The 23,424-nt window shown below is 37.6% G+C and overlaps 1 protein-coding gene across 1 annotated transcript; it reads left to right on the top strand.

Annotated features, from left to right (window-relative positions):
- On the top strand, positions 1-4,487 carry LOC134818363 (paraplegin-like). The gene is made up of 11 exons (XM_063827874.1): positions 1-263; positions 605-743; positions 868-998; positions 1,271-1,405; positions 1,543-1,659; positions 1,871-1,994; positions 2,156-2,275; positions 2,443-2,539; positions 2,670-2,878; positions 3,292-3,441; positions 3,650-4,487. Exons 1-9 carry the CDS (start codon positions 3-5, stop codon positions 2,857-2,859), a joined length of 1,314 nt encoding a protein of 437 aa, XP_063683944.1. The 5' UTR covers positions 1-2; the 3' UTR covers positions 2,860-2,878; positions 3,292-3,441; positions 3,650-4,487.
- Positions 4,488-23,424: the final 18,937 nt, after the last annotated feature.

The following is a 23,424-nucleotide window of genomic DNA, read 5'->3' as shown; positions in this document are numbered from 1 at the left end:
CCATGTACAGGCTTGCCAGAAAGAGAAGACTCTTATACTCAGTCGTACAAAAGTCACCGGTATGTCGTGCTACTTCATCAGGCTCTGAGGTGACGTCATCACTACAGCTTGTGACGTCATACCCACAATGTGTCACATCATGTTTCCAACATGTGAGAGGTCTACACAGTACACCTCTTTCATTGAATTTAATGGAGAGAATGGCTGGTGTCGGCTCCTTTCGTTACGACGTAATTCTTCCTGACAACGATGCTAAACCTGAGGTAAACTAATAACTATTATTTAATATATTTAATGACATGATGTAAAATCCGGATTGTAGTATTATTTATGAGTCGCATTGTTGTAATGTATTCTGTGTAAAATTATCTTATCCCGGTTGTTGCGACAAGTAAAAATGCTCTTATTAGGGAAAGGAGATTACTCAGACATGACTTGTATTATAAGTTAGACGGAGTAGGAATGTATTTGAGACCGAAAACGTTTTATTTAGTTATTAGTAAGAAATATATTAGGTTCTCTTCTGATTGAATTTGTACTGCTTAGATTGCTTTAAAATCTGTAACTATATAATATTATTATATATAAATATTACTCTTCCCAGACTTCGTTTAAAGATGTAGGAGGACATTACGAAGCTAAGGTGGAACTCTCAGAAATAGTTGATTTCCTGAAGAACAGAAAGAAATACACCGACCTAGGGGCTAAAATTCCCTCCGGAGCTCTTTTAAGTGGACCCCCTGGTAAGTTTTCCGTGTTTGACCAGAGGAACCATTTTTTCCTTTATTTAGCCTTACTATTTGAATACCAAACCGTCTTGAAAATAACAGCAGGTTGCGTCGTTTTTTAACAGTGTGTTTTTTTCAGGAAATGGTAAGACGTTGCTGGCTCGTGCTATAGCTGGGGAGGCATCAGTTCCTTTTATCAACACGGCAGGGCCCAACTTTATTGAAAAGATCGGTGGATTGGGACCAAAACGTGTCAGAGAAATATTCAAGGTTGGTTTCCGGGGGCTGACTGAAACAAAGAATGTGTTTTATCATTCAAGAGATTTTCTGTTGATATATCAATGATTGCTTTCTGATTCTAACCGACAATTCAATCTATACCAATGAATTGTCCAGTTGTTACCCGTGGTCTGTGATCTGTGATCTGTCCTTAAAAACTTGGCTGAGTCCAATTTTCAATCCTTGGTTGATGATTGATCAATGATCGCTGGAGCAGTATGAAATTTATAAATACAACTTTAAATATGCCCCTCTTCTTTTAGGTATGTAAAGAACATGCCCCGTGTATCCTCTTTATTGATGAGATAGACGCTTTGGCATCAAAAAGAGGTGGCTCTGGTGGTATTGGAATGGGATCTGGACAAGAGGACAATGAGAAAACACGTACTGTTAACCAGGTTAGAATAAACACGTGCTACATATCCGTCACGTGTCTAAATGATGGGTCCATAGATGTGACAGAATTGCTAACTATTGAACCATGGAATTTAAAAGCGTACAAATATTAGAAACCAACGTTTTTTATTTATTGCAGCTTCTAGTTGAGATGGATGGCATGTACAGTAGAGATGAGATATTTGTGATAGGAGCCACTAACAGAGACGACACTCTAGATTCAGCTGTTACACGTCCTGGTAGACTCGACAGAAAGGTAAATTGTACATACCATACATACCGTGTGCTAATATTGTAAAATGTACATTATATACCACATGTACATACCATGTGTACATTGTGCTTTCTAGCTTTTTGTGTCAGTTCCTCAGGAACTGAGTTCCTGCTTCACAATTACGTTTCTGTGTTCTACAATAACACATAAAAAGTAAAAACAAGGTATAATATACTCACTCCTGTTTTCTCAGGTGTATATTGACAACCCTACTGAGATAGAGCGCGAGGAGATATTCAAGATACACATGGCTACTGTTAAGATAGGTGACAACTTGAAGGAGAGTTACGCAGCCAGGCTAGCAGCCTGCACTACTGGTATGGTATTTCTCGATTCTTTAGAAAATATTTCAAGATTCAATATTTACTCCTCCAAGTATTCTGCAAAATAGAACAGTTTTATGAGACATTTTCACTCGATGCTCTCATCGTGATAGGTATTGCACGATATTCAATGTATTAAACGCTGTCCATTACAGGTAAAAGTGGCGCAGATATAGCAAACATTTGTAACGAAGCAGCGATACAGGCTGCTAGGCAAGTTAAAACGTCCGTTGAAGAGGCGGATTTTGAAGCTGCTCTGGAACGAATCACCGCAGGTTTTTAATCGTCCTATTTGTTTGTGTTAAAAAGAGACTTGATAAACAGGGAAAGCACATCCTCCCTGCCTACTAGCCCTATCCTCCTTTATCCTCTTAACTTACCTATATATATGGATACAAATTAAATATGTTGATACTGTGCCTTCAGCCATCCCCCTCCTCAGGATTGGAACGAAAATCGTCATCAGTTTCGGAAGAAGAGATCCAGCTCGCCGCTTATTACATTGCCGGGCAAACTTTCCTTTCCTGGGTCCTTCCTACGTTAGTATGACTGGATTGGCAGGCAAACTTATCTTTTAATCCTCATATTGACGAAAGATTTTTTCTCTTTAAAGGTTGACTGCTTAATGATTGCCGATTGGTACCATGTATTTATGTTCTGACATCTCAGATTGACTCCAGTTCTCAAAGCGTCCATGGTTGCCCGGGTAAATAACCCTCTCGGATTTGTCCAGTTCGCTCCTAGAAAAGAATTACTCGCAACCAAGGAGCACTTGCTGGATTTGGTGTGTCGTGGTTTGGCTGGCAAAGCTTCTCAGATGATATTTCTTGATAAACACACTACTCAAGCCCCAGAGTGATTTAGAGAGGATTACTAATGTAAGTTTTTTTATGGCCCTGAAATAAAATATCAGTCCATTAATGCTAATTTGGGTAACTTTGTTTTGACGTGACAACAATTAAACGAAAATCACATTTTGGACAAGTGGAACACTGTGAAAATGTATTGTTTGGAGCGCGCAGAGACAATTGTGAATTGATAAATACACGCGCACGTACATACAAACTGCGCGCATGTCAGATCATGTCCGTCAGATCATGTTAGATCATTTACGTACATATTAATTTGTGTTAACGTAAATTTTGTGCACGTTTGTCAGGTTTGTGACAACATTTTATTGTCGATTGATTATCAATCGTATAAATTATAAAACCAGCATTTTCAGAAAGCATCCACCCACCATATTAGAACAAACATTGTTAATAACCCTATTACGCATTCTGTTGCTCAGGTGGCATACTCGATGATTGCTGATCATGGAATGGGGAAATCTGCGCCTAATCTCTCGTTTCACGAGCAGCGATCCCAACAACGAAGAGTCAATATTTGGAGCAACAAACTGCAACAAGAAATGGACGAAGAAGTTAACTCGATTGTTCAGGTTACACCAAAAATATCATCTCTTTTCGTCTTGAACCTCTCCTTTAACTTAGCCTATATTTAATCGATTATCGTGCAACACCTATGAGACCGAATATAGTCTATTTAATTTAATACGTCATATTCAAGTATTGAGGTGACTAGTGATAAGTGGTGAGTTGCAGCATTATCTTAAGTCTAGTTTTTAAACTAACGTAGTGGTACCACAGGAGCAGTACGAAAGAGCGTCTCAAATCATAGAGAAGAATAAAGAGCTAATCAAGAAGCTCTCAACAGACCTTTACGAGAGAAAGTCACTAACGGAGGATGAAGTAACGGAGTTGATTGAAAGTATGGGGCCTGTGCTAGAAACGTAACATTGGTAGAAAATATTCGTGCTAGTTGTGAGATGTAACGGCCCTCAAATTCAGCAATTTCAAATGTGCTGACGCGGTAACTACTAGAACAAAGGAGTAAATTAGGATGGCCCCGGTGATAACACGTGATCATCTAACATCTTCAAGTGCCTTTCTAATACGGTTCTAGTCAGGCTAAGGATTGTTGATTGGTTAACTGGTGAATTCACGATCTGGCGGGAATTTTGCAAATGTGACTCTTGCTCAACCACCAGATGATTTCGTTTTGAACTTGTTAAAGCTTTAAAGAACATTTTGAAGAAATTCACTACGGGTCGTTTACATATTGCGTATTTAATCACTCTTTGGCCAATTTTTCCCCCCCCCCCCCCCCTTCAGTAATCAGTTTTTACGTTTTAAACACAACTTTTGTGTTTAAATTAATCCAGCGTATTATCATTTGGATCCCCCTCAGTGATTACGTAATATGTGAAACCTTATTACCAGACCGTCCAAAGGAGTCTTCTTCCTAAAATGATTCTTTATTCTTTCAAGTTCTTGATGTATTTGATGTGTAAATTTGTTTTTTGTAATTTTGTATGGCAATAGCAAATTATTATTGTTTTCTTGTCAGGAATCGTCGTATTTTGAGTTTGGACGAATGTGAAACCGATTTATTCATTCTTGTTCTGAAATGGCTTTCAAATTTCAATTTCTGAGTTTTGTATTGGTATTGTACATTTTGGGCTCATTCTAGCTTCCATACATGACGGTGAACTCATTAATTGGTCAATTGACTAAAATTCCGTCATAACTGTAGAATTAATATCTTGGATATGGAATGTCTACTTGTTTCGTATCACAGTCCTCGCTTTGCCTTTATTGAAAAAGTTTTTAAAAATCTAAAATTAAACAGCATATAATTGGGAACTCCAATAAAAACTGATTAAAGAAAAGCAAACCAATATACAGGGTGGGCCAAAAGTCAGTACCCATACGTTGGCCTTAATAGCTCCGCCGTGTTTTATATTTGAGAGCTGTTGCTTTGCAGATGGCATACTGTATTAACTGGTTCGAGGATACCGTCGTCAAAATTTGAAAATTCGAATATTTTAGACCACGCCCATTCAATATTAAAAACACCTATATTGTTTTCTCTGAACATGCTGAACGCCTAATTTTTTCAGAGACGGTAGATTATCAAATGTTGCATATGATCTGAAAACATGAGGCAAAACGGATTAGAAATGACGAAGTTATCAAGCATTTTCTGTATCTTGTTAACAATATTGACTGGGTGATTATGTGACACCGTGACACGACACCTTAATTGGGCACCCTTAACAACTACCATAATGTTTAACGGGGTAGTTAACGGGGGACCCTTATCACGTGATTAGGTAAACCAATCACCTGATCACACGTAATGAATAAACTCGTTATGCTTCATATCTCGGTCATACTGAGAAGCTACAGTTCTAATTCTTTCAGGACAAACGTAATTCTAATGGCCAAACAAAATTTCATAACATTAGCTTGATCCGATTATCCAAACTATCAAATAAATGTGAAAAATGAACCTCCATTTGAAAAAAATGAACGTGAATATTTTTTGAGTTGACAAATTCCTCGAACCAGTGGTGGTACTAATTCATACCAGAAAGAAGTATTTAAATTGGGCACTCGGTGACTGCGCTATAAAGGCCAACGTATGGGTACTGACTTTTGGCCCACCCTGTATGTATATGGATTACCAGTGTTAAATATCTAAGACATCCAGCTTTATTCGAAGGCTTCTGAAATGCTTTGAAACCCATTGTAAAGTCTTCTAGACATCCGACAAGATAAAGATGTCAGCTAAGAGATTGTACCAGTGCTATGGTAACCTCTAGAGATCTGAATGTACATTTCGTGGACAAACAAATATTAAACAACTTAAACGTCTATTAACAGTACCATTCTCCCGCACGTTCCGCTGGTTAAATGTTGTGTATTGTAGAATTCCTCGTAACTCATCTTTCGCCATCTAGAAAATTCTATGGATTCTAAACAGCCGCTGTCCATGACCATGACACCTGGACACTGTATGATGTTGGCGAAGGCGTACGAAAGATATGGTGAACCGTTTTATGACAGATCAAGTGAGTACAGTCAAATAAAGAAGAAATTAATTTTATAGTAGAGTTTGGTGCACATTGCCCAAGATAGATTTCACAACATTTCTTAAGCAGTTTATGGATCATACCATCACCTTGCTTATTTATAAGTGAAACAAAATTCTTATTTATGTTGCCATGACTATGATACTACATTTGCTTAATCATATATATTAGTATGCACTATGTAATATGTCGCTACCACAGTTAATACATAGCTCATCTCAGATAGACACTACATGCACGACCAAAAGCAGTGCATTAAAAAAAAGAGTAGGAGGATGCAAATCAATGAATATATTCTACAACTCGAGAAGGAAGGGATAAAAAGTGGGACTATACAACTTGGCCTGTTCAAAGCGGTCATCTTGGATCAAAAAGAGGATGTTAGTAATTCAAAACTTGATCACAACTGCACCATTCTGCCAGTTTCGGTGATTTCGGTGATTTTGTAAACATTAAATCCTGGGGAATTGGAAGGTGAAGGCTGAAAGGTACATTTTGATGTGATAAAAGGCTATTGAATACCTTTTTGCAGTCACTGCCTAGTAAAACTCCCCAAGGGTGCACACTGGAGCTACATGATGAAGTCATAAGGTCACTGATTTTAATATTTGTTGCACAAAACTTTCTTTTTAGACAAGAGGGTTTTCTAGTATGAGGTCGTTCACATATACGTAATCAGCCGAGGAGGGGGGTTTTCAAATGCTTACGGTTGATTACGGGGAGGGGGGGGGGGTTTTGGTCGTTGATTACGTAATCAAAATTTTAATTTTTTTTCCGATTTTCGAAATACCATGCATTGGACAATTTTCGTTATAATTATGTAATTAAAATTTTCGTTTTTTAAACCAATTTTCGTTTAGTAAGTGCTTTGCGATTATTTCATTCATTAATCCGTTATTACGCTTGATTGCGTAATATAGGAGGGGGGTTGGGTCTTGATTGCGGGGGGGGGGGGTTAAACCTTGATAACGTTATATAGGGGGGGGGGGTTCGGTCCTTGATTACGGTTGATTACGGAAAGGGGGGGGGGGGGGGGGGGTGGGAAATTGCCAAAATATTGATTTCGTAATATGTTAACGACCCCTATGCTGTAAAGCTGTAAAATCACTACAATACAATCACCCAATACTATTCTGTTAGGGCGGTCACCAGGCCAGTCACCAGACTGGTGAATGAAACATGGGGTAGAGACATATAAAGTTTCTGGACTTTTCGTCAAAAGGAAATTAACATTTAGTTTTAATCCTAAATTACTTTCCAAAACCAGGGAGTGGTATTGACGCTAAATTCAAAAGTGTAGTCAATAGGGTAGAAGAGCTGAAGAAAAATAGTGAAGTTAGTAACCAAATATTTGATATCTTATTCGTCATTCGATTTCTAAAATATAGAATCTGGTCTTGTTCATAAAGTCAAACGCGATATGTTTGTTATGTGATAGAGCATTTGTGACCTTGTATTCCTATTATTATTACTTTCTGCACAAGTGAAAATAGTAATAGCAACATCAACTATTCCAGAGAGGGTGCGAGAACCCAACAGACACTATTGTTGGTTCTTGGAGCTACTGGGAGGGGCAATACCAGAAATGGATGAAACTTGCTGAGGGTTATGGAAAAGGGAGAAGCAAAGGGGAGCACACCAAGCTTGAAGTTGTAAGTTGCTTAAAAGGTTATGATAGGATGGCACCGCTGCGCACTGTATAGCGCCACCAGCTCTTTACAGAGTATACAATTTGGTATACATTGGTAATTCCACAGTTATTCACCATGGATTTGTTTGTTATTAAATAGTTTTTCGTAACTTTTTGGATTTAGATTAAATCGATATATTGGGTGCCCATCTTATTTTACAGATAGGGCGATATTTTGAACTATTCTATTTTATATTAATTTATTGCCTGCGAAATCTTTTTAGGTTTATAACCTTCCATTTCCGGGACGGCGCCGAGGTTGGGAATCGTCGCGGCCCTTAATTTTGAAAAAATATTTTAGGAAACCCGTTAACATACTCTGAAATTTTGGGGAAAAGTATTTTTTTTTTTTAAAAATGGTTTTCTTTTGTTATTTTGGGGCCCTTTAACTTTTAAATATTTTCAGCCTTGTGGTGGTGGTGCCCGGGTTCGGATGAGTCAGCGGAGGGAGGCTACCCCAAATTAAAAGATTTAAAAAACCCGGGGATTAGGGAAGGCGTTTAGAATGCAGACTAAACTAGTTTAAAAAAAAAATTTTTATGTTTAAAGTGTTTTGGGAATTTGGGTCATTTTTTGGAAAAAACACAAAAACCCCACAACTGTTGAATTGTCATTTTTTGAAGCCCCTCCCGGACTTAAAAACATTTTTTAAAACCAAATTTTTTTTCTAAGAAATTTGATATTTGTTTCCCAAATTCACTTTTTTTTTTTTTGTGGCTTTAGGTAAAAACTGGGAAAAAGTTGTCATGTTTATCTAATTTTTTGTCCCTTCTTTTTGTAAAATTTTTGAAAACTTTAGATGCGGGAAACCTTTCCCAGCTAAAATCCCGAGCGGGACCCCTCTGGGGTAAAGGGTTTTTGTTGAATATTATCTGCGATTGCATGTTATTTTAATAAATCCCAAAAGATTTCATTAAAACGTTTATTAAAAACGAAGTTAATATGAAGACTTTTTAATTTGTTTCGTCAAACCCGGTAATAACAAGACAGAAAAAACCCCAAATTTTAAGCGCCCCAATTTCCCGAAAAACCCCGTTTTTAATTTCTCTAAATTCTCGGTTAATGGGGGTTTTTTTCCTTTCTCTGTATGTATTTGGGGGTTTTAAAGAGGGTCGGGTATAGAGTGCGGGACGCCCGGGGGCCGTGGGTAGGTTTTGGGAAAATGACATGCAGAAGTGACTTTTAAAATTCAACAAACCCTTTTGCTTTTACCACTTTCATTGCATTTTCCCAGTAAATTTGAAATAAGCTTAAAGGTTTCCCCATATTTTTTTAAATAGCTTCATTTCAGAAAATCGCCCTGGGGTTGTGGGTCAGTAAATTGTTTGGACCCCCATTTTTTAAAGGGGAGGGGAAAATTGATTTTGGGGACTACATTTTGTTTTTTTAATCATCCCCAAAAATACAGGCAAAAATTTTTGAGGGGCGATTCCCGATGATAGTTATATAACGAATTTTCTTTCTAGAAGATTTTTTTGGAAACTTTCAAAAATTTTCGCTGGCGACAAGCTTTGTTGTGTGTATACTTGCGGCCCGTTTTTTTACATTAATATCTGAAACTCGTTTTTTGTTTACAGTACTTATGTTTTTAATTTTAATACTTTAATTGTTTATTTTTAATTTTTCATGATAATCTTTATTTTATTTTATTTTAACGTGATGTTGGAACGTGTTTATCATTTGGGGGTTTTTTTTATTTTGGAAAGTCCGGAAATTTAGGGAGGGGGGGGGAAAAGGTTTTTGGAATTTCGGACAAACCCGGAAAAGGGGGAGGGGGGGTTTTCTAAAAATTTCCCGGACGCCCCGGAAAATTTTTGGGCAGGTTAAAAAAAAAGCCCCATTTATTTAAAACTCGATTTTGACACAAATTTTAATCTTTAATTTTAACCCACTGTTTTTTTGAAGGGAGTACTTAAATGAAATCGGGTAAACTTGTTCGACATTTAAATGTATTTTGTCGACACATTTTATTAACAATGAATTTAATTTGGGACTTTAAAGGGTTACAAAGGGACTTTTAAGTTAATTTTTTCATTTTTTTAAAATTTATTCGTTCGTATTCTTTTTTTTTTTCGGGGGATGTTTTAGTTTAAACCTGCGGGTTTTTAAGTTTTTTCTTAAAAAATCGGTGTTTTTTAAATTTTTAAAATTTTTTTTATTTTTATTATTTTTGTTTCGGTTGTTTTTTTTGGGTACTCTTACATCTTAAAGTAGCTGGAAATCCTTTTCTTGGCCCCCCTTTTTAAGTCTGTCTTACTTTGGCCCCCCCTTTCCCAGTTTGTCCGGGGGAAGGGCGAAGCCCTCCAACTATTCGGATGATTAGAACATTTTAAAATAGCCTCCCTGAGGCCCCCAGGTAATTTTTAAGGGGACTACCCTGGCCCCTTCTTTTTTTGGCCTTTTAATTTCCCAACGGCCTTTTTGCAAGAAGCGGCACGCATTTCCCAAAGAAAATTTGGGCGAGTTTTTAAACCCTTTCAAGGGCCCAGTAAGCGGGTGTTTGGTCCCGACCATTGCTGGGGAAAGATTGCGAAAACTTGTAATTTTTTTCCCCTTTTTCCCATGTGAAACCAGCAATTTTGTATCACGTTGTGCCCTTTACTTGTTACTGGGCCGCGCCAGTGTCACCCGGGGCATAACTTACCCATTTCTTATGTTTTTGAACTTGATACCCTGAGGTCCCCAGGTAATCGTAAATGTCTGTTAACTTAAGTTACGGGGGGAGCCCCCGCGTTTTTTCACAAACCCTATGTGTTTGGGTTTCCCGGCCACTTCAAGCACAAGGGCTAGGGTTTGGTGCAACGCACAAACAGGGGTTGCTTATTATGCTGGATTATTTTTGTTTTTAGGGCTGGAAAGGTTTCCCGGGGAAAAGTTACCGGCTGGTGGGGGGTACTAGGTTGGTTTTTTTTTAAACAGCCGGTTGACCTCGCGCGCGACAAAAGCAGGGAATTTGCCCCGCGTGGGGTTTTTCCCAAATTGTTCAGGAGCTCCCAACGTGACCCCTTTTTCGGCCAAAACCCCGAGAAACGGGAATCCGAAAATTTTTTAAAGTTGAAAAACTTTTGAATGGGCCCCGGGAAAAGGGATTTTTTTGGGGGTTTTTGAGAAAAACCAACAATTTTCTTTGTCTTGAATTTTCCCTGGAGAGGAACGTTACTTTTAAAAAAAAGGGGAACTTGTTAAAAAAAAACCGGAAGTCTAAAACTTTTTCTTTAAAATTTTAAGCCCACCGGTGGGGTTCCCTTTGGGTGCAGCGGGCGGACGCCGGTGGGGGGGTTTTGGCTTTTTTAATTAAAGACTTTTTAAAATTAAAAGGCAGCCGTATTGATTTTCCCAAAACCCTAAAAATTTAAAGGGGGCTGGGGAATTTTCGCTTTGTAGCCCCGATGCACTACGGGGTCGGGCGGGGTTTAAAATTTAATGCTTTCAAAAAAACCAACCCTTTCGGTAGATCGGCGAAAATGCACCACGGTCCCTCACCGGGGGCTCGAAGGTTTGAATGGGTGAATCAAAAATTTCGTTTGTATTTTGCCTTTTAAAACCAATTTGGTCCCGGGGTTTAACTTCTTTTAAAAATTGGGCCGTAAATTAAAAAGCAAATTTTGGCAAAAAAGGGGTTTGCTCACGGTCTCACTTAACGTCATTTTATCCCCTCAGTTAAGAGCAACATGGCCCGGAGCGACGGGACTGCCTGCAGGCATTGACCCGGTTTCCGAAATCCTTGTGTTCGGCTTTTAATTACCCCAATTGGTTATTTCTTTTATACTTTTTCTTTTTTAATTAGTTTTTTTATTTTTTTTCCATGTTTTTGTTTCCCGAGGAAAAACCCTTGCTGTTGCATCTCACAAAATTTGTGGTTGCGAGAAGCATTATTGGATGCGCGTGCGACCCAATTAGTGCATGCGTACAATTCTTAACGGGTGATACTCGTAAAAAATTTTTTCCCCTATAGGACCGTCGACGGGGTCCAACTCCCCCAAACCCGGGGCGGTCCTTTTTGGTTAATGTAACCTAAAAATACAATTTTATGTTTATTTTGGGGAACCCCGGCTTTTTATGTTATTTAAAAATAAAGTTCGGGCGGAAAAAGACGGCTTTAGCGCCCCCAGGAAGGGGTTTTTTGCACTATGGTTTAAATATTTTCAAGAGATATAGATAGGCAAAAAAAGGGGATTACGGGCCCTTTGCGTAGTTGGTTTTCTTGGATTTGTAACGTGGATTGCGAGGTTTGAAAACCCAATGCCCGCCTAGTCGTGGGGGAGTGTGTCGGTTTTTGCTAAAAATCCGGGGGGGTCTATTTTGGGCCCCCGGGCTAATAAGCCCAAAATTGAGAATTTTTTTGTTTTTTTTAAAGGGTTTAGGGGGTTAAAAGTAGGTAGTTTCGCCATGCAGTGAGCCGCCCCGTGCCGAATGTAGGATGGGTTTTTAGTGCTTTAAATTTTGGCCCGAAAAAATTTTTTTTCAAACAAATAGATATTTAGTTTCCTTCCCGGGCCTCCCAAATTTCAACAAAAAATTTGGGAAGCTTATCAAAGACTTACAAGGAAAGTTTTTCCCAAAAAAATTTAAAGTTTTTCAAAAATAAAACCTTATTTTAACAGCTAAAAGAAAGGTTTTTTTGCCCCAATTTTTTATATTTTTCAAAATCCGTTTTCCCCCCAAATTTTTTCCCGGCAAATTTGTGAATGAACCCATTGGAAGGGCGTGCAATTTCCGAATGATTCTCTTTAAGGAAGGAAAATATATCCGAATTTAAAACGAAACCCCCAAAATGGTCCCAAAAATTTTGGGAATTTGGGGGCAAAAATTTCGCGACTTTTTTCAGCTACTTTTGCTCCCAAAAGGCCCCGCACATTTTAAAAATGGCACTAGGCGAAAATCCTGATCCTTTTTAAATTAAGGTTTTTGAAATTTGGTATTGTGAAAATTCTACAGTCTCTATGGGTCGAAAACCGTGGGGAAACAATTTTTTAAAATCCAAAACAAGTTTATTTTTTTTCCCGGGGCCTTATTAAAAAAAAAAGGGTGTCCTTTAAAGGGGAAGTTTTCCGGGCCGGGAGAAAATATGGTAAAAATTACTTTAAACCCTTTGCGGCCTAAATTAAATTTCCTTTGGGTTATGGAAATTTGGTAGGGTTTTCACTTTTGGGCAATTTGGCTGTTGGAATACTCCCAAGTAAAAAAAGTGTGAGAAAAAAAATTTTTCATCGTTGTATAAACCCCCCGGAAAAGGGAAAATGCGCGTCTCCCCCGTATCGTTTTTTAGGACCAGTGAAAACGCCCTGGGGTGGTAAAAGTGTTTAAAATTATTTTTACTTTTGTATCCTTAACCCGGGGGGCCCCCGGCCCGTTATGTTCATAAAGATTTTGGCCCGGGAAAAAAAAAGGGTGACGCAAACCCGTAATTGTTTAAACCGGTGGGTTATTATCTTTAATTTTCCCTTTTTGCAATCTTTTAGGATTTTTCTCACTACTGTCTAAAAAATTTTTGAAGTAGGTGCGCCGCTTTCTTTTTTGAAATGTTGGGGCCCCATGGCACGAGGGTACGGGAAATTTTTGCGGGGCCGGGCCCAAACCAATAAATATTGAAACCAATGGTTTGTGGGTTTGGTAGGGGATTGGGAAAAATTTTTCCCGGGCCCGGGTTTTCAAAGGGCTGGGTTTATGTTTCGGGTTCACTCCTTTGGGGAATTGGGGTATTATATGTTTATTTCAATTAAAAATAATTTAATCAGTTAAAAATTTTAATAGGAAACTTTTTTCTTTAGCCACTTTCTGAAAACCCCTTTCCCCAATTTCCCAAAAAAATCATTCAACTTCCTAATCTTTTTCATCAAAATCATCACCCCTGTCCCTTTTTTCAAAGTCTTTTGGGGGTAAAAAGTTTTTGACTGTTTTCCCTTGGGGGCTTTTATGGGGCCCAGGGGGTAAATTTTTAAAAAAAAATTTTAAAAAAAAAACCAACTACGTGGGCCCAGGAGGCTCATTCGGCCGGGGGGAGGATCATTTAAAAAAAAAGACCCTTTTCGGCATGGCCGAGGGTTTTCAAACAATATGACAAAAAAATTTAGGGTTTCCCCGGCCATGGCCCAGGGGATCAAACAATATGACCGGGGCCGGGAGGTCATTTTTAAAAAAAAAAATAAAAAACCCTTTTCACGTGGCCGAGGGGGTCATTCGGCCGAGGGGGATCATTTTTTTTCTTCTCTTTTCTTTTTTCTTTTCCCCTCTTTTCCATTATTCTTCTTTTCTCTCCTCTCTCTCTCTTTCCTCTTTCTTCTCTCTTTTCTTCTCTCTCTCTCTCCTTCCCCTTTTCTCTTCTCTCTCTCTCTCTCTCCCCTCTCTCTCCTCTCTCTCTCTCTCTCTTCCCCCTCTCTCTCTCTTCTCTCTTCTCTCTCCCCCTCTCTCTCTCTCTCTTCCCCCCCTCTCTCTCTCGGATCATTTTTAAAAAAAAGATTGTCGGCCAGGCCCAGGGGTATAAAAAAATAGGGCGGGAAAATGAGTCCCTCGGCCTTTGGGCCGAAGGGAAATTTTCAAACAATATGCGGGGGAAATGGCCCCCCGGCCAAGGCCGAGCAGTATCAAAAAAAGAGCCCCCTTTGGCCCTGGCCCAGGAGTATCAAACAAAATGACGGGGGAAAAAGAGCCTCCTCGGCCATGGCCCAGCAAATATCAAAAAAAATGAGCCTCCTCGGCCATGGGCCGGGGGAGTATCAAAAAAATATGACGGGGGAAAAGTGCCCCCTCGGGAAAGGCCGAAAAAGTATCAAAAAAATTTTGGGCCCCCTCGGCCATGGGGCCCAGGGGTATAAACAATATGGGGAAAATGAGTTCCTCGGCCTTGGGGCCCAGAGTATCAAACCCAAAATGACGGGGAAAAGGGCTCTCGGCCTGGGGCGAGCGTATCAAAAACATCGCGCGCGCAATGCCCCGTCTTTTACTTTTTAAAAAAGTCAGCACAGCCCCCCTTTCCCTAACAACAAGGAAAAAGCGTGGACTAAACTAAGTTTGGCATTTAAACAATATTTCGACTCGAATTTTTTGAAACGGAAATGTTTATTGTCATATTTTTTTATACTTGAATTTTTTTTTACCAAAAAGAAAAAAAGAGTAAAATAATGAAATTTTTAAAAAGAAATTTTCCCGGAAACCCCTTAAACACTGCAAGAAAATCCGCTGAAAAAAAGTTAAATAGGTGAGAATTAACCTTTCCAAACGGAAAGTTCCAAAATTTTGTTTGCTAAAACCCCAAAACGTTTTCAATTTATACACTCCTGCACCTTGGGGTACGGAGATTGAACAGCGAGAAAGGGGAAAATAAACGTTGAGAAAGATAAAGGGAACACTGGAGTTGGACGGACATTTTAAAAACAAAGAGAAATTTTTACACGAGATAAAAGATTGGGAAAAAAGAAAGGGCAGAATTAAACACTGCACCGTGAGAGGACGGGCAATACGCAGGGAAAAAAACTGGGGGGTCACAAACTTGAGGGAGGGCGGGAGAACGAGAGAGTTAACACTGTGGGGCATAAACAAAGAGTGCTGATTGTTGGGAAATACTTTAAAAATCTTTTCCCCTTCAAAAATCAAATTTTAAAAAATGCTGTCAGTAAAGATTGAAAAAATAACTTTTCATTACTTTTGTTAAAATTTTAAACCCTTCTGAGCGGGGAAAGTGCAATTTAAAGTGAAATTTTTAATCCCCAACAAACTTTAGGGAAAATTTCACGAAAGTCATATTTTTTCAAAAGAGTTTATTTTTATCTACCTTGCCTTTTTTAATTTTAAACCCCTTTTCCCATTTGCTAAAGAGAGAATTTGCAATTTGCAGTCTAGTTCACGTTATATTTTCATTAAAATCTGGTGATGTAAATTTGATGAAACCAAAATCTCACAGAGCACAGAATTTCAGGTTTTATCGTCTCAACACCAAAAAAAACCTGATAAAAAAGGAAAATTAAAAAAAATAATTTTAGAAAACTCCAAATTTCAAAAAATATTGCAATAGATCATCTAATCCCGGGGGAAGGGTTTTATGTGAAAATTTTAAAAATATTTAATTTTTTAAAGCCAAAAATTTTTTATTCGTTAGGGGAAAAATTTTTCACGGAACTCAAAAAAAGAAATTTTCCCCTGCCACTCACGAAAACCAACGCAGTAAAAAAATTTAAATTTCTAAAAATTTTCTTTCTTTAAGTGCACTCTATAATTTGGTCAGTTAATAACAATGAACCTTATGCCCAAAAAGGATTAGACGGAGTTGGTTTACTGTTTTTTCTCCGGAGTTTTTCAGTTCCCGACCAGGGACCCCTTAAAGGTAATTTTGTTGATTTTGGGATGAAAATTTAACTCCGAGAAATTCCCCGGAGAGCTTCATCTACGTTTTAATTCGTAGCGGAGCCGGGAAAAATCATCTCCCGGGGATGATCTACGGGAAATGGGGCCTCCGTCTAATTAAATTTGGGATTTTAAACCCGGGCCCTGGAATGGGGGGTAAAAGTTTTGGAAATATCTGTAAAAATTTTTAAAAAAGTTTTATTTTAAAAAGAAAGGCAACGTTTTGACCAAGCGTTGGGCCCCCTCGGGCGTCTGTTATTGTGTAATCAATTTTTCCCAAAATTAAGTCAGAAATTTAACTACCCTTTTGTACCTCAAAAGTTTCCCGGGGAAAAAACATTTTCTAAAAGAAAAAAATTATGTTTGGAAAGGGGCTCTTTAATTAAGGTAAGGGCAGATTGGTTCCCGAATTGGGTTTTTCTTTAAATTTAGAGGGGCCGTGTTTGATTTATAATATATATTAAATACTGAATTATACAATTTTTGGAATCATTGCAGTTGTGTGATAAGTTCATGTTTTAACCTTAAGTAGTGTTTTATGGTTTATCATATTTTTTTGGGGTCCCAAAACTGGGAAGCCTCAAAAACACCCGGTGAAGCAAAACTTTCCCCATTTCCCCCCTTCGGGTAAGATGATCTTTAAAAGTAGGGAATCACAAACAAAATTTACCGTGGGGGGAGACGCGGGGCTTGGGGCCCCCAAAATTTTTTGAAATTAATTTTCCCGGTTTGTTATAAGTATGCATACTAAAAATGTTTCCAAAAAAAATTTACAATGTGGGTTTTGGGCCCTTTTCTTTAATTTAAAATAAAAAAAATCTGCCTTTAAATTTTAAAAAAATTTTTAAAAAAAAAACCCGAAAAAAAGGAGTGGGAGTACTGATTGTTTCACAAACATACCCTAGAATTAATTTTAAATTGGGGTTTGGGCAGAATAAATGCAAGCTTTTTATCATTTATTTTATTTCTCTGCCCCCCAAAAAGTTTTTAGCCCTTCAATTTACTTTTAAATCATCATAAAATGTCATTTATTTAAAAATTTTTTCCTATTGATCGTAATTTTTTTTTATGACTTTTTAAACTTTACTCCTCCCCATATTGTCTTTTACAGATACGGGATAATTAAAAGGGGAACGTTTTTTAACTGAAATTTCCCCCTTCAGAAAATCGTTTTAGGTGCGGAAAAAATAAAAAAAACAAGGAAAAACAAGTCGGGGCCCCAAAAAAAAAATGAAAAAGTACGCAAATTTTTAAGTTAAAAAAAAAAACTCTTTTTAAAAATTGGGGCCCCACAGATCAAATACAAAAATTTTTTTTCACTGAACGGTGGGTTTTCAGGGCCACTACCCTTTTAATAAAAGGGCCCCTGAAAACAGGAGGCCCGAATAGGGACCGCTCAAGCTTGTTGGGCAAAAATTCTAACAATCATCATTGCTTTAAAAATTGCCCTTGGAATTCATTAAAACTGCAACATGCACCAAAAAAACAAATGGACCCCCAAGTGATTATGACCCCGTGTTGATTAAAAAATAACCCCCATAAAAATTTGAGTAAACCCGGTAAGTTTCGCAAAACATTAAAACGAAAATTTTCTATTAAATTTAGAAATTCCAAAACTATTTACAGAAAAAGTTAGAAAAAAAAGGGTTTTAAAAAATTTTTTCCAAAAAAAATTCCAATTGTATGGTGACCCTTTTTTAAGAGGGAAAAACATTGGGTTTTTAATTTTTAATATAAATTCCCCGATCTACATAAGCACTATTTCCCCTCAGGGACTAGCATAAATTAAAGATTTTCTTAGTGAATAAATAGTAAATTTTCCCGTAAACGGAAAATTTTGGTTTTTCACAAAACAAGGCCGGTTTGATTCATTGCTCCTAGGGTTTTCCTTTAGTGTAATTGGGAGGTTTAGGTGTAAGGCGTTGTGTTTTGGGGGTCAAAAAGGGGGATGTTTTAGTGTTTTGTGTCTCACGCAAAAAAATTAAAACGATCTTTAATTGTTGGGGTTTATTCGATTTTGTTTTCAATTTAATAAACTTAATCATTTTAAACAAAAATTGGTTCAGTCTGCTCAGTAATATAAAATACTAGCAATAAACAGTGTTTTAAAATTTGGGGGAAACTGGGGAGAAAAACTTAAGGTTTTACGATTAAAAAAAAACTATTAAACTAAACCCGGTTTTCAAATAAGACAGGCAGTATTTGCAGACGGGAGAGGTTTGGGGAGGTACATTAATCGCAAAGTGTGAACTAAAGCAAAATTTGGGTTTGGGCTGACTTCGTTTTCGCCCCATTTAGGATTTGTTGCCCCCTGCTTAAAACATTCTAAACGTTTAAAAAATAAAGCAGTTTTTAAAAGAAAAGTAAAAGCAAAAAAGGGGGTTTTTTTTAAGAAAGGGGAAACCCCATTAAAAACAATAAATCCGGCGCAACTTCAAATTGCTTAATTTAATTTAAAAGGGGTTTCTTTAAAAAGCCCTAAAAAAAGACTTATACAATAGAAAATTTTACAAAATTTTTCCCCTTTTACTTGAAAAACTTTCAAAGGAATTTTTTAAAAATTTAAAATTTTGAGATTTTCAATTCGAAAGGTTTAAAAATCCAGCAAGATTTAATTATAAAAAATCCCGGGAGGGATTGTGTGTGCAAACAAAAAATTTTTATAGACCTTTGACTTAAACTAGTTTTTTTATTGAAAAGTGAAAATGTTTTTTAAAAAAGGGTTTTTATAAAATTTAATAAAATAAATTTTAAACAAGTGAGGGAATTGGCCCGAGCACAATCGGGTTTAAACCTGGGGCAATAGATATCGGGCTATCCTTCGAGCTCTTCTCCTCAGGTATCAGGTTTTTAAGGGAGACATTGGTATAGGGGCGGTCCAGGGCCCTTTTTTTGCTTTCCATGTACACCTTTTAAATGTACTAAACCCCCCCTTTAGTGACCGTGTTGCGTGGATAGATTTCAGATTGCCCGTTTTAAAACACGGGAACCCGTATGTTTAGAGCCCTCAAGGGGTAGCCCTACCAAAAACCAAATAGAACCCCAGACCCCGAAAATTTTTAAGAAAGTTTACGCAAGTAGTTTTAAATTTGTCGTTCCTTTCAAATTTCGAGTTGTTTGGGATGGGAGGGTTTCAACGGGAAACCCTTGTAAGTTGATGACTCAGACTATTGTGAATGGTTTTGTTCAGATTATGTTTGGCAGCACCCGGGATGGGTTTAAAGGGGTCATAAGGGGCATACCTTCCAAATTCCTGTGTAGAAAAAGACTTGTTTTCGGTAATAATGCCTTTTCCCTTTACCGGCGAGTCCTTGGACCCCTTTTCGAGGGTTTGGTTTTTGTCAAAAGGTTTAGTCTTTGGGAAAAAGCGTAAAGTGTTTACTCAAATTTTTACACGTTAAAATTGCTGGGAAAGTTTAGGTCATGGATGTGGGAAAAACCCCCTTTTTGAATGAGTTCCTTCAAGGGTACGAAATTGTTTGTGTTGGGAGGATTTTAAAGGTAAGCCGTGTAAGGCTTGATGGGCCAAAACTATGTGAATGGTTTTGTCAGATTTTGTGGCAGGCACGGTATGGGGGAAAAGGGAAAAAAAAATGGTCACTACCTTCTCAAATTCTTTTGGGGGAACGACTTGTTTGCGGGTAAAAACTTTCCTTCTTCACCCGGGGGAGTCATCGGACCCCTTACGAGGGTTTGGTTTTAAAGTCAAAGGTCAAATCTGGTTTTTAAAAAGCGTTTTAAAATGTTTACTCAGTTTTTTACACGTTTACATGCTGGGAAAATGAGGTCATGGATGATGGTTAAAAACCTTAGAATGATTGGGAAAAATGGTGGGAAATAGCAAGTTGGTTTTGGGTTTTTTTGTAGAAAAGTTGGGGAAAAGTCCCCCAGAAGAAAACATGTAGCCAAATGTTGCTTTTAAAAACTTCAGAAGGTCTGGTGCCCCCAGTATGATTTCCCCTTTCAGAAAGGAAAATGAAGGTCTATGGGCCCAAGTTGTTCTTTTCCCTTTTGATAATCTAGTTGCTGGGGGAAGGGCCCAAAAAAGTAATGGGGCAAATTGATGCATGTCACCGTTTTAACCCCCTCGAAAAAAAAATCATGAATGTCGCTGGCCACCCCAAAATTTGGGGTCCAAAGATACCCCCTACAAACATAGTAAAATCTACCCCCTTTTTCTGAGCGTGCCCGGTTACTAGGGGGGGAAGGGTGGCCCAGGACACATATGAGGAGCGATGAAAGATCACCAGCTCAAGCTTTCGCTGTGTGTTTGCTGTCGGATTTTTGGGAGTGAAATTTGGGAGAATCGGGGTCACAGAAGTAACCCCCCACAAAACCCCGAAGGTTGGGCCTTTTTGGGAAAGGGTTTTATCCCGTGGATTGTATGTTTAATTATCCATTTGGGGGTGAACTTGCTGTGACCGGGTTTTTTGGGAGTAAAATTTTTTAAAATTTATATTGAGTACAATTAATTTTGATTTGGGCATTTTATTTTTACAAAAGGGTCACGTTTCGGTTCTAAATTGATTTTTGGATTGTTGACATTTGAAAGGTTGAAATGTTTGATAATAAAAAGTGGCTCCTAAGATGTAAAAAGGGAATTTCCTTTTTTTCTGGCCCACATATATTGGTCATTTTTGGAATTTTTTAAGATCTTTTAAAATTTTTTCCTATTTAGATGTTCCTTTTTTCCTTCTTTCAATGTTTTTCTCCATTAAATTGACAAAAAGGGGAAAACATGGGAGAAATTAAAATTAATCGTCGAAAAGAAAACCCTTTAATAAAAGTGAAAAAAGGGGGTTTTTGAAATAAAAACGAAAAAACTAAAAAAATTTACTAAAGTATTCTTGTGAAAAGGGTGGCGTTTCCCTTTGCGCTCGATTTTCTACTACGGTGAAAATTTTTTTTAAAATAGCGGGGCCCGGCACAAAATTTTGGGTTTCCTTAAAGAATTAAATTTTTTTCCCGGGAATTATTTTTGATCCCATTTAAATTGGGTTTTAAATTAGAAATTAGTCTTTTTAACGGGAAATGAATTTAAAAAATTTGTGTTATGGGTTATAATATAAAAAATAATTATTTTTTTTAAAATTTTAAAAATTTATTATAAAAATTTAAATTTAAAAAATTTTTAATAAATATTTTAAATTAACCTATCAAAATCAAATGCGCGCCGAGTTAAAACTCTTTGCCAGTCAAATTTTTTTGGTTTTACTGTACACATTTTAAAAATACCCATTTAAAGGAAATTTAATTTAAAGGTTTTAAAGGGCCCAAAAAATTTCTTACTGGCAGCGGGGCAGGGGCCCAAAGGCCTTGTAGGGGGGATGTGTTTTTGTGTGCGCCGCGCACTCTTTATGTTTCTCACTAGTGCCTAGATGTGGCAAGATGCGCTATGTCCCTTTCACGAGTTTTGCGATGAATTTAAAATCGCCCTTTTAAGCACTTTCAGCTGATAAAATTGCTTTACCCAAAAAGCCTTTTATTTCCCATTGCGCGAATTCGCAGGTTGCCCCCAGCAACATGGTTATGTGAAGCTAAGTATCAAATTTTTAAATGCAAACTGAAAAAACTGTTTTCCGGCTGTCTTGCGACGTTCTTATTTTTAATTTAAATTTTTTGAAGCAAGTTTTTTAAAGATTATCAATGGGTAAATTAAACTTGGGGAAACCGATGTTGATTCACGATGTCAACCTTCGTTTATCCCCGGGTCTGTTTACTTATAAAAAACCCCGTCCTACAAAATTGGGTCGCCCAAATTTTTTAAAAAAATTCTTGGGGGGAAAAAGGGCCCTTTGGATGGGGATTTTGATCTGAACGGTGTTTTTTTGGACCCCTTTTTTCCCGAATCACCCCCATGACGTATTTTTAAAAAAAAATTTTTTCCCCTGGGGGGTTATGGGAAAAAAAACCCGTTTTTTGGTCACGTGCGGCTAGTTAAAACAATAAAATTGGGTTTTGTTTGGGTGGGTTGGGGTTAGGGTTGGGGGAAAAGGGTTTTGGATAGCTTGGGGTTAGGGTTTAGGGTTTGGGGGTTGGGGATCAGGGTTTATTTTAAAACCCCCGTTTTGTCCCGGGCTGAAAAACCTTTAAAAAACCAATTTTTCCCCGTAAAAAATTTTTTGGGCGAGCAAATTTATTTGACCCATAAAATGGTTGGGGAAAAGGGCATTATTTGATGCGCGCGGGGCCCCGTAGTGGCATTTGCGTACAAAAACCGTTTGGGGCCCTTTAAAACGTTGCAACGTTGTTTTTTTGGGGCATAAAACCCATCGGGTCAAAATTTGCACGAGGAAGCTTACTAAACGGTTTTTAAATCCCACGCGGGACGGGTTTAAAATTGACGATGAAAATTCATCCCCAGTGGGCCCGGGGCACAGAAAGGAATTGCCCGATCTAGTCACTAGTGAAAAGCATTGTATCCGTTGCGCCCACGGTGGGTTTCCTTTTGTGAGGGTTTACGGGGGGACCCGGGCGCATTCGTGCGCGGGGGGGGTCATAAACGTATGACAAGAGAAGCAAAAGGGGGAAATTTTGGGGGAAAATTGAAAACCCACAAAAAACCATCGCGCTACGGGCCCCTTTATTTGGCCATCCCCAGCTCCCAGTAAGTTTTCCCTGGTTTTTAAAAGACATTTTTATTAAGCCCTTTTAAGTGCTTTTTTTTAACCCTTTGTGTTTTAGTAAAACCAAAAAATTTGATGTAAAAACGAGCCCAACTGGCGCGAAATTTTGTTTTTGATGGGTTTAATTAATATATTATAAAAAATTGTTTTTTAAATTATTATAAAAAATTATTAAATTATAAACATATAATTTTTTTAATATTTTTATAAAACCCTTTAACAATTTTTTCCCGAAATTCATTTTTTTTACGCTTTATTTCTAATAAAAAACTTTTTAATGAATCAAATAAAATTTTTCGGGCAAATAATTAATTTTTAAATGAAACCAAATTTTAGGTGCGCCGCGCTTTTTTTTGAAAATTTACCCGTTGTTGAAAATCGAGGGGCAAAAAGAAAAATACGGGCCAATTTTTACAAAAATTATTTTTAGTAATTTTTTAGTGTTATCGTTGTTTCAAACCCCCCTTTATCCCCTTTTTTGGGTTATCTTTTCGGCGTTTAAATTGTTACTTCTATGTTTTCTGTTTTGTCTTTTGTTATGGAGTAAAATTTGATAAAGGGAAAATTAAGGACAGTCTTTTTTGGAAAGTTTTTTAAAGAGTTTTTAAAAGTTTCCCAAAGTTTGGGAAAAAATTGATTTGGGGCCCCTGGAAAACGGGAAGTCCTTTTTTACATCTTGGAGAATTTCAGAGGGGTTTCCCCACACCAAACTTTGTTTAATGGGGAATGAAATTTCAAAAACCGTGGATTATCCCCGGGATAACAAAATGGCCTGAAAACAGCCGGCAAATAGCTTACAATGTGAAAGCTTGGGGTGTGGATGACTCTGCA

The sequence above is a fragment of the Bolinopsis microptera genome, chromosome 7 (genome assembly GCF_026151205.1).
Source record: "Bolinopsis microptera isolate Bmic1 chromosome 7, MBARI_Bmic_1.0, whole genome shotgun sequence".
In the NCBI taxonomy this organism is placed as follows: domain Eukaryota; kingdom Metazoa; phylum Ctenophora; class Tentaculata; order Lobata; family Bolinopsidae; genus Bolinopsis; species Bolinopsis microptera.
The sequence above is the reverse complement of the archived record's forward strand: the minus strand, read 5'-3'. Positions and strand labels throughout refer to the sequence as shown.

Bases quoted from the DNA above. Each gene is read 5' to 3' on its own strand.
- LOC134818363 (XM_063827874.1), top strand. From the start codon at position 3: ATGTACAGGCTTGCCAGAAAGAGAAGACTCTTATACTCAGTCGTACAA. The intron at 1,406-1,542 runs GTTAGAATAAAC...TATTTATTGCAG, and splicing joins AAACACGTACTGTTAACCAG to CTTCTAGTTGAGATGGATGG. The intron at 1,995-2,155 runs GTATGGTATTTC...TGTCCATTACAG, and splicing joins GCTAGCAGCCTGCACTACTG to GTAAAAGTGGCGCAGATATA.